The 11,417-nt window shown below is 41.1% G+C and overlaps 2 protein-coding genes across 3 annotated transcripts in view; one reads left to right on the top strand and one right to left on the bottom strand.

The window, feature by feature from the left end:
- Nucleotides 1-2,044: 2,044 nt before the first annotated feature.
- Nucleotides 2,045-5,776, bottom strand: LOC117934649. The gene is made up of 2 exons (XM_034856494.1): nt 5,443-5,776; nt 2,045-2,477 (listed from the first exon to the last, which is right to left on the bottom strand). Exons 1-2 carry the CDS (start codon nt 5,726-5,728, stop codon nt 2,074-2,076), a joined length of 690 nt encoding a protein of 229 aa, XP_034712385.1. The 5' UTR covers nt 5,729-5,776; the 3' UTR covers nt 2,045-2,073.
- Nucleotides 5,777-8,183: 2,407 nt separating this feature from the next.
- The window catches only part of frem1a (Fras1 related extracellular matrix 1a), a 37,847-nt gene continuing 34,613 nt past the window's right edge, over nt 8,184-11,417 (top strand). For both annotated transcript variants that reach the window (XM_034856416.1, XM_034856415.1), the window contains exon 1: nt 8,184-8,279. The gene's annotated coding sequence lies outside the window, so the exon portion shown is untranslated. The remainder of the gene's footprint in view (nt 8,280-11,417) is intronic.

An 11,417-nucleotide genomic window follows, 5' to 3' on the forward strand; every position in this document is an offset into this window, starting at 1 on the left:
GGATTGCAAATTTTTAAGAACATATCCTAATTGGACAATCCTCCTTAATTATTTAACTTAACTACTACTACTATTGACCTTATATTTTGCTGGGGGGAAATTACAGATGAATATACCCTGTTACAGTCATGTTTACAGTGTGCATTATATTGTTCACTTAATTACCTTTATAGTTTCTTGATTTTAGAGTCCAATATCCTTAGTGTCTTTCTTTTATATTTCCATACATACGGGGCAGCTATACATACTGTATGTAAAAAAGGAAACTTGTCCTCTGTAAAAGCTTTTTAAAAACCTGTGTCAGATTATAGCAGACCGGTGGAATGACATGTCTACAAATATGCATTTATGAACTACTGCTCTTACTGAAACCATTCAATGAGTCACATGTCATTGGCAACAGTTGCGAGCAGTGGAAATTAATATGACTTGGGAAATTTATATTTCAGCTAATGAGAGAGAGGGAGAAACAGAGTGTGAGAGAGATTTTTATGCATCATATTCTAGCACTGTAAAAGATTTATCTTCATTGTAAATATCCTGAGTAACATTATCTTCTGCTTATTTTTAAGGCAGAGTACAAATGTTAATTTGGGAAAATTATTAGTAGCCTAATCCTTGAATGGTATGATTATGACTGTTTCCATTCAGAGCAGTGGTCAGTAAATGTAGCCCATATATTTAGGCTGCAACATTTATGGAACGTTCCGCTAACGCATTCAGTCCAACCGCATGTTAACATACATGGAAGTATGTTGTTATACTTCCACAAGAAGATTGGTCGCCTTGAAACGCACCAAGCCAGGATGCACAGATTAGACAAGGTCAAGTCTGGCTTTATCGGTTATCTTGGATTTATAAATTCTGCTTTTGTGAAACAGCCCCCAGGCTGCAATGGAATCATATAGTCAATTTGGTCCTGTTGGCTGTTTTTACTACTGACAGGATCAGAAAAGAGTAAGTAAGAGTAAGACCCTTATGGTTTACATGGAACAGCTCCGAAATCCCCATCGGCCACAGTGTATGAATGTGTGTAAATGGTTCCCGTACTATGTAAAAGCGCTTTAAGTAGTCATTAAGACTAGAAAAGCACTATATAGACACAGTCCATGTACATTGCCATGATGCATTTCAGCATTTTAGTGGTAGCCTAAAACAAGAACTTTAAGTGGACGTAAATTGACGGTGTGCAATTGCCCATGAACGTTACAATGTAGCTTGTTTTACCAGCAGTTTTGCTTAATACTGGACCAGTTTTAAAGACAAAGATACAGTAGAAAAATAGGGCCCAGGAGCGTCATTTACAAAACCCGTTAAAACCGGAAAATGTTGCGTGAAGCAGAGAGAAATTTGCGGTTGCGAGATTCCTTGCAAAAGTCGGAATTTATAAAGAATTTAAATACACTTGGGTTCAATAGACCTGAACACTTCATATGGTTTGGGGGGAATTATTTTCCATGCCTGCACAGTCATGTGCAGGCATGGAAAATAATTTATGTTTTATGTTCATTACAGAAAATGAGCAGAGCAATCATTGAAAACGGGTCCCAGAGACCAGAACACCACACAAGGGTTAATTGACTCCAATCCCCTACTGGTTTGTGGGACTTATGGAACTTTTGGGACAATAAATAAATAAATAGCCTTACAGTTCCCGATGGCCTGTGTCTTGTAACCAATCAACAGCATGGCAGATTTTTCAAGAGCACCAAGATCTCACAATCACTGAATCGTGTTTCCCCCCCCATTTTTCCGTCAATCCGACCATCAAGGGCTCCTTTACAAGGCTGGAATATTCATTGATCGATGGATATGGATCTTTTTAGAAAGAATATGGGATGGCCTTGGGAGGAGCATGAGGCTCGTGCACGACCGCATGAGATAATGCTTGTCCTTGTTTATAACAAGAAGAGTCTGTACAGGTGTGCGCCGCATGGTGTTGTAAATCAGAATGTGGTTTTTGCGTAGGAACCATGCCGTGCATATATTGTCATCACCCCCATGGCAATTTTGTGCTGAAAGGTTTAGCAAACAAAACACCATATTGGTTACAGTTCACACATGGTCAAAGAGTTAGATGTGGAGAGAATGTGACTGGTAAAGCACCAGTAAGGGTTCTCTCAGGGAGCCTCTGTTCAGACAGTAAAAAGTCTGTGTCAGGGCTTCATGAAGGACCAGACTCCCACTCTCGTCTGTGTAGCGCAGCTGAAAGCCCACCACCTCCAGAGGCTTCACAGGCAGAACAGCTGACACATCAAACACATCATATCCAGATGGGGAGCGCTGGTCCAGGGTCAGCGGTCTCTCCTCGAGGGCAGGCCTTTCCTTCAGAGCTCCCTGGGAAGCTGTGACACTGTGCAGGGTGACAGTCACACTGATGGGACGGGGGTGCAGGGTTTTCCTGAACAGAACCAGCTCGGCAACCAGCATGGAGGGGCTCAGGCTGCTGACATTGAACCAGATCCATCCTGGAGGACCTGGGTCATCCAAAGAATGAAAAGAAAAGGAAAGTTAAGAATGCAGTACAAATTACTGTGTGTGATTTTGCTCCTTAACTATATAACTATTAATATGTAATTAATCCTTTTGGCTGAGTAGGGCGAAGCCATGTGTTTGTTCAGAACCAACCGCTGTCTCCCGGGCCCCGCGGTTCTGTTTGGTGCCGCCTACCAAGACCTGGGTCTTTTTAAGGTTTTGCTCTAAAAGGAAGTTATCCTTGCCAATGTCGCACTAAAGCTCTTGGGGGAATAATTGCAATAGTTGGGTCTTTGTGAATTATAGAATATGGTCTACACTTACTCTATCTGTAAAGTGTCTTTAGATAACTCAGTGATGTTCCCTGACAAAACACTCTAATTGATACAGTATTAGAATTTCCTTAGGCATCGGAGGTGGAACAATCTCTGCCTTGGCTTTCTCACCACTGAGTCAATATGCAGTGACAGGCTATTAAAGTATTATTGTGAATACCAGTACTAGTTGGTCAGCACACAGTTTCAGGACCCTACCACTGATACCTTCTGGCCCTGCTGCTTTCCTGTGTTCACATGCTTAAAACGGCCACTGACGTCACCCAAACCCCCAATTTTCACCGGAAGCGTAACGGCTGCTTCCACGGACTGTGTCCCAGCTCCGGCGATCTCCAGCCCTCCGGAGCAGATACGCAGAGCTCCTATCTTTGCCGGAGGCCGGACAGCTTCGCAGCAACTAGTGCAGGACAGGAGGTCGAGCACAGAAACAAAGTAAAAGATCCAGTTCATTTTAAAAAAATAGAGCGGGCTCATGGTGGATCATATCTCCCTGCACCACACCTTGAAAACACAGCACAGAGTGGTTCCCCCTCTACTCCTCTGGATGGAAACAAACTGTTGTTGTTTTTTTGGTTCTATTCTACGTGAATTCGCAAGATCTTGTGGGTCTTCGTGACTTCAGCTGTCAGTCATGCCACCCATCCATTAACCTCTGTTTTAGCTGTTTCTACGTGTTGGCTGCCGATGGCCTCGAAGCAAGCATGAAAGTTCTTTACATTAGCGCTTGAAGAAAGGAGGAGGGATGGGCTCGTCATCGGCCATAGTTCTTAGACCTTGCCAGATGCTTCCTTCCTAGAATTGTAGTACCATTTTCTTCCTGTAGTCCCTTTTACCCTCCTTTACTGCTCTTCTCACATTGTAGGCTGCTGCTTTATAATTGTCAATGTTACAGACTTCCTTCCTAATTTGTAGGCTTCAGTGCGTTTGTAAATGTCATTCCTGGTGGTTCTGCCAATCCATTATTTTGGGTGTGAAAGGAATTATCCGTAGTTTTGGGTACAGCTGCTTCTGCTGTTTGGCAAATGAAATCAGCACAGACTCAATGATCCATGGATGTCATCAGTGACGGTCCTGGTATGTGCTCTGGACTGCGTCTGGTAGTCCCCACTCATTAAACAGCAGCTGTTTTAAAGGAGACCTATTGTACTCATTTTCAAAACATATTTTGCTTTCCTACTCAAGCATTTTTACATGCATTAATGTTCAAAACCAACTTTATTTTCTCTTTAAGCCCCAGCTCTGTAGCTGTTGTTTTGCCATTTCCAACAGCAGCTGTTTTCAGTGAAACAGCCCGGATAAACCCACTGTACACCTTTTTAGCTGCTTTTAGCATATTGATAACATGTCAATAATATGCAGAGGTGGGTAGTAACGAGTTACATTTACTCCGTTACATTTACTTGAGTAAGTTTTTGAAAAAATTGTACTTCTAGGAGTAGTTTTAAATCACAATACTTTTACTTTTACTTGAGTAGATTAGTGAAAAATAAACTGTACTCTTACTCCGCTACATTAGGCTACAATGAGCTTGTTACTCGTTACTACGAGTCTTCCGCTGAAGGCTCTACCACGTGACTCTGCTTAACCAATCACACGTCGTTGTGCAGTCACGTGACCACACTTGTTTCAGCAGCGGGACAGGTTAGCCCATAGACATATAAAGAGGTTCGCTTTACAGTCGTAGCAAAGCAAAGACGCAGAATCAAAAGTCGCCAATGCAACGCAGACCAGGAGGACCCCCCCCCCCCTCGGCCTCATAGTGAAAGCATGGTTACCTTAGGAAAAGTGCGAAACAGCAGCTCCGTTATGCGGCGTCTTCTGTGTCGACCAAAACAAACGGACATGGGAGCGTTCAAAAAATCAACAACTAAGCTGAGGAGACGTAGCGGTAGTTTTAGTTTTTGCTGTGGAGAGGTGATGTTTGTCTTTTAGGTTACATACAGTATGTTTTACAAATGCAGTATCCATCCAAATTTGATGTGACAAGTCTCTCAAGTCAGCTAATTTGTAATTAATAAATTCATTTTAATTTATTTTATTGATTGGATGAACTATAATTTGCCTAAATATGATTATTTTGTATTTCTGTCTGTCTGATTGATGCTTGTGTTAAGAAATAAATCAGACGTTACTCAACAGTTACTCACTACTTGAGTAGTTTTTTCATCAAGTACTTTTTTACTCTTACTCTAGTAATTATTTGGATGACTACTTTTACTTTTACTTGAGTCAAATTATTCTGAAGTAACAGTACTTTTACTTGAGTACAATTTTTGGCTACTCTACCCACCTCTGATAATATGTCAACACTTTGTTTTGCTGTCCCCAACTGGACAACATTTTCTACAGTACTCTGTCTTTTTAGGATTCAAGCATGTTGCACGTCTGGCTAAAACCCAAGCTGTGAGTCACAGCAGGTGTTTTGCTCCAAAACAAAATCCAACTCAAAGACATCATCAATGGATCACTGCCAAGGTCAACTACATACTGTAGCATTTCTTTTATTCTTTTCAAGCAATTAAACAAGACAATTAAAACATAATTTGGTAAATTAGATTTCAAAATAGTTATGTAGTCAAATTAATACATTCAGAAGGGCAATTCAAAATGGCAATTCATTTGAAATCCTTACCAGCGACACTACGAAAACTCTGCACCAGCATTCCATCTGAACTCCCAAAGTCTTGGGCCTCCAGTGAGCCCAAACGGTAATAGATCCCCCTCATGTACGGATGTGGCTTAGCCTGATGGCTCGCAGACACTTTATTGATATGAAGCATTTCCAAAATGGCTTTGTTGCGCTCCTGGTCATCCTCTGCATCTCTGGGGTGATCCATCAGCTGCAAGCCTGTGACTGAGCACAGCAGGAGCAAGACCAGCGCTTTATCAAAAAATCCCAAACAGACTCCTCGGAACATCCTGAGTCTAAATGATTTCCAAGCACTCGGATGTGCTCTTGTATATCCACTTCTGTCTGAACTGAAATGTTCACCTGGAAGACTACTGTAACAGTCTGTGCGCTAATGGGTATGCAGGAACAACAGGGGCCGTCAGGACTTAGTAAAGCAGCCTCATTCTGAAGCCGAGGAATGTTACTTTCTTTTCAAACACTCACCACAACAAGCAGCCGCCGGGCTGATGCACTGACTGGAAAGTCTCCACTTTGACTTGAAGAAAATGTTAGACATGCACATTGAACAAAAATATCAATAATGAAAATAATAATTTTATTTATATCATGTGCATACCATCTTTTGGCACAATGGACAGTTTAACATCATGTCCCGTGTTTGATAATTCCGAATATAGCCCCCTTTAGAACAAAGTCACATAGTGCTTGACAATAGTAAAACATGAGACAAGGCAAGTGTTCAGCTGCTTTTTAAAAGTGTCAACAGAGACTCCACAACATATAAAAACAGAAAGGGCGTTCCACAATGTCGGAGCCACCACTTTAAAGGCATTGTTTTCTTTTGTCTTTAGTCGATTGCAAGGGTCAACCATAAAGCCCTGGACAGATGACCCATGGTCAGAAGTGATACAAGGATGGAGAAGACATGTCAAAACAAGAATCTTAAAAGGAATTTTGAACTCGATAGTGAGACAATGTAACAAGGATAAAATTGGAGTGATGGGAGTCGTCCTGCTGGACCTGGTCAACAGCCTTGCAGCAGCATTCTGGGGTTAGCATATTTAATGCAAATGAAATAGAACCCTGATTGACACCGCATGAAAGGTCTTTTGGTGTTGATCAGGGTTCTGTGTTGGGTCCTTTTTTATTTGCATTGTATATGCTAACCCCAGAATACTGCTGCAAGGCTGTTGACCAAGGTCCAGCAGGATGACTCCCATCAATCCTTGTTACATTGGCTTACTATCGAGTTCAAAATTCCTTTTAAGATCTTGTTTTGACATGTAGACCGTAGCATAGGGTCAGTTCCATCCTTGATTCACCAATGTGTGGTCAGGGGAAGTCACTCAGGGTTCTGTGTTGTGGTGTCACTCAGGGTTCCGTGTTGGGTCCTATTTTATTTGCATTGTTTATGCTAACCCCAAGTTTCACAGAAAAACTGCTATCCAAGAGATAGGAGAACCCGTTCATGGAGCTCACAGAGACACCCACCCACTGCTTAAGCCTTTAACCAGTATAATATTGCGTTATATGTTCTGTTTATTGGATTGATTGTGTTTGTACATTCCACTAGTTAAATCCAAGTTAAGATTTTTGTATGTTAACAACATGCGCTTAGATCCAGACATGATATAGACACTTTGACTAAAGCAGTTTCAGTGGAATGCTTCTGATCGAAACCAGATTGCAATTTATGTTAAACGTTGTGTCCAGTCCCCATAGCAGTTATTAAAGGCATTATGAAAATAGCCCTATAATTTTCAGGAGTGGATGCATCTGTGTTTGTTCTTTTCAGAAGTGTCTGAACGATTGCATGCATAAATTAACTGTTAACCATTCAGTCTCAAATTCATGTGTCATACATGTTCACGTGGGTTCACATATGTTTTTCTTCATCTTGGATCGTTCAAAAAGATGCACAAAGTTCTATTGAATACCAATTTCCAACACAAGGCCACTACAAGGAAATATTCGTAATATTTTGAGATGTCGTGATATTTTGAGAATAAGGTTGTAACTTCACAGTCAGAAAATGTAACATGACAAGAACATAGTAATATTTGAAAAGAATTGTAACATCTTGAGGGTAAGGTAAATATAGAATAGTTACATTTTGGGATAAAAACTAATTATGGTTCGAAAGGGTATTATATGGTTTCTGTATTTCAAGTGCAAAATAAATGCTAAGAAGCTAAAATCAGGACTTGCAGAGTTGATGATAATTCTTTCTAGGTTTGACCTCTGACAGAACAGTATAATCATTTTATAAGACTATTGGTTAGTTTAGCTTTAAAAAGTTCCAGAAGATATAAGGAAAATCCAATACAAGCAACTATAGTTGTTGAAGTTGAAGACAATGATTTGGATTGGATTTCCCAAAATCTTTGTCTTTTTTCGTTTTCTGGTACTACTCTACTTTTTCCTCTTAGTCTGTCTGTGGCTTTACAGGATATCCTTTTAGCCTACATGAGGTCCCTTTTCTCTCCTTCGGTGTTTTCCTTACATTAGTCCACTGTTATTCCTTTTATCTTTGCCTCTTTCCGTCCAATAATGACAAAGCCGCTCCTTGAACCACCAGACACTTTGGACAAGACTTTGATCTCAGAGTCCGCTGTTGTCTTTGGGTTTTCTGCTCCGATTACTGGAGAAGGAAGGCGTCCTCAGCCTCTGTCCCTCCCTCCCTCCCTCCGTCCCCCTCCCTACTCATCTCACTCTCTTGTGGGTGGAGTTTGTCACTGAGGAGGGAGCAGAATTCTGTCAATGAGGGAGTTGCAGTTGAAAGCAGAGGAGAGCACACAGGTAGGGAAGAAGAAAAGCGCCAGATGTTAGCAGATCAGGTAAGGACATGCCTAAATGTATGTGGAGATATCTGCTGGGGACTTTTGTTGTTCAGAAACTTAATGAGATGTTTGCTGGGATGTCTTTGTCTTCTTCTTGCTCCTTTCATTTTTGGTCATTTTCTTCTTAACAACTGTAACATGTCTGTGTATTTCTCTTCCCTCCGTCTCCTACCATTCCTTCTGAATCTTAATTTTGATGATGAATCTGCCTCTTATTGTCTTGGAAAACACTTGCAGTCTAAATATTGAATACACATAGCCAGATACACAATACATTTGACAAAATCTGGTTTTCTGTCATCATCCGTGATGGTGTATTTACAGGGGGGATTTTTTTAAACTGCTCAAACATGCTCTTCTTTCTGTAATGTTACAGCAATGTAAAATATACCAGTGCTTAAAAGTGCACTTTCACCCATTTATCACATACTCCACTGTTTCAGGCAGTTAGGGAGTATTTTGGAGCTGTTTACCCTGTGGACTATGCTGGACGGCAGCCAAATGTTATCCTCTCATGTTTTCAACAGAACGCCTTCTTCTTCTCCGTTCTTTCTCTGAATATGTGTGGCTGCTAAGGACCCTGTCATTATTAAGATTAGAAGAAGAACAAGCTGTGAATGGATGTAACGGACATTCCCAGCTGTGATTTAAAGCCACTTGTTACATGACGCATCACATTCCTAGCTGTGGGTTTTGTGAAAGGCAGGATGAAATTGTGCCAGGTTACGGAAAGGTTACTTACATGAGATATTTGACGTTCATGACCTAGGATTGTCTTTTAATGCTTGCGCAGTGTGGAGTAAGCAGACAGAAAGCATATTTCATTTTCCTTGAAATGTTTTTTTTTTCACACTCAAGCTTATTGGTCCCCCCAGTTTGTCACAAACAATGAAAAAGAGGTATGTCAGTATTTCTTTTACATTACATTTACATATAAGGGAACTCAGAAGAGACAGATTTTAAATATGATGGCCAAAACCTAAGCAGCAGAGGCTGAGGTATCCTGTCTATTAGTCCCTGATAAATGGGTCAACTGGATCCTACATAATGCAACTTAACATTTTTTTGGATAGACCTTCCCTGTCTGGTAAATACAGGTGGTAATGCTGGCTTTTCATTAAAAAAAAAAACTCTGTAGTTTAAAAACCCAAGTCGAAATAACTCCTATGACATCATTAGGACTTAAAGCAAGACTACGTACACTTTCAAAAGAAAAATAGCACATGTTTTCTCTTTCAATTTTTCTTTTTTGTTTGTTTATCGCACACTATTTCTAACCTTTTAGCTCTCCGTTCCCATTAAGACTAGAACTGTAGAGACAGTCTGGTTTTGGTCAGAAGTGTAAATGTGTGCGTTGAACTTGAAAAAAATGATTCCCATGGATTTACTTAGCCTTGGTGAACCAATCCAATAACAACAGGAATTCCATTGAAATGAATGTATTTGGCTCTGAGGTTTCATTTTCTCAGATGCTGATGTGACCAGACTTCGGAAGGTTTCTACAGGGCCAGGGATGACATTATAGTAGGTTAATCCTCACGAGATGTAAAATGACTGAGGAATGCCTCTTTAGGAGAGTATGAATGAGCTGGAGAGAGTGGAGCCGTTGTCAGACCATCTAACACTGTTTAGGTTTGGATTAGGGAGTGAATTTTGTACTTGCATTGACTTATGGGAATGTAAATGCAAGAGTCCCGGACATGTGAGGTGAATTCAAGGGGAAGTTTGTGGTCTTTACCCATGTGGTTAGGATCCAAAGCCACATAATCTAGCCTAAATCAGCAGCGATTCAATTAGGGGATTGCTTCTGTGCCACCAGATGTCCCTCAACTTCCGCTTTCTTTGTGTTGACATACAACTGTGGTCCATTTATGAGGACTATGGTTCTTCAGCTCCTCAGATATCTGCAGGGTGAATCCAGACAGCTAACTAGACAATCTGTTGAATCTGAGTTTTGTCTTGTGCAACTAAAACTACTTTTGAGCGAGCACATGTTCAACCAAAACGAGTTCCTTCCCGAGGCTATTTTGTTATTGCGTCCGGTGCTCTTGTGATTGGTATAAATAAATGCAAATAGACCAGAGCCCGTTTTCCTTCTATCCCAGAATGCTATGTGGACTAACCACAGTAAAATCAACAATACCCAACAAGTTAGGGGCGGCTGGGGCTCATTTGGTCAAATGGTCACCTGCCACCGCCTGAAGGTTAGTGGTTCGATCCCTGGCCCTGCAGTCCTTAGTCAAAGTGTCCTTGGGAAAGACACTGAACCAATTGGTGTGGCAATGTGTGTGAATGGCTCCTGTACTATGTAAAGGGGCTTTAAGTAGTCACTAAGACTAGAAAAATAAGTCGCTAAGACTATATAAATGCAGCCAATTCACACGTCAGGCACTAGGACGGCTTGTTGGCGTTAATGTCTTGTTGACATTCTGTTTTATAGCGACTGTAACATGAAGCTCTACAAAAACAGGAAAAGCATCAATTGCAAACAGAGACAGGACCCTCAGAGTGATCCAAGCAGCTTAACATTAGGACCTTTCCCAGCCCTCCCACCTCCCGTCTCCAGACTCCCCACTCAGCCATTTGAATCTTTAACAAGACAGGCAACACTGACAGTTCATATCAGTGAGATGCAGTCACAATGCTGGACAGGGTGTTATCTGCTAAAACACAATCAACACTCAGATCTGGCATGCAGATGGACTTTGGTTGGCTCTAGATCTCATTACTCACAATGCTGCATGTTAAGCAGTATTTGCTCATGTGGAGTGGTAAGGAGAAGATACTTATTTTGTCTCACTGACTGTCTTGTCTTGTTTCATTGTGACATTCATGAAAACATGGTCTGCGGCCAAAACAATTTGGGCATCTGAACCATAGACTGACTTTAAGAATAGTGGACCCATTGGTTTGAGGACTGGTTATTGGAGCATACATTTTGGCGATTCAGGTGACACCATCTTGATTTTTTGCAACAAGTTGTAATGACTTTTGTGCTAAGCTAAATGCTAAAAAAGGAAAGTTGCTGATTTTCAACTCTTTGGAAGCGAGTCATCCAGTGGAGATTTACCGGTGGGTCACTTCAGACCGCCTGGGACTGCTGCCATTCATATGCATGTATGGCCCAGAAAGTTT

This window comes from Etheostoma cragini, chromosome 19, assembly GCF_013103735.1.
Source record: "Etheostoma cragini isolate CJK2018 chromosome 19, CSU_Ecrag_1.0, whole genome shotgun sequence".
Classification (NCBI taxonomy): domain Eukaryota; kingdom Metazoa; phylum Chordata; class Actinopteri; order Perciformes; family Percidae; genus Etheostoma; species Etheostoma cragini.

Coding starts and splice junctions, on each gene's coding strand:
- LOC117934649 (XM_034856494.1), bottom strand. CDS start 5,728: ATGTTCCGAGGAGTCTGTTTGGGATTTTTTGATAAAGCGCTGGTCTTG. Junction 2,478..5,442: donor GAGTTTTCGTAGTGTCGCTG/GTAAGGATTTCA, acceptor TGGATGACCCAG/GTCCTCCAGGATGGATCTGG.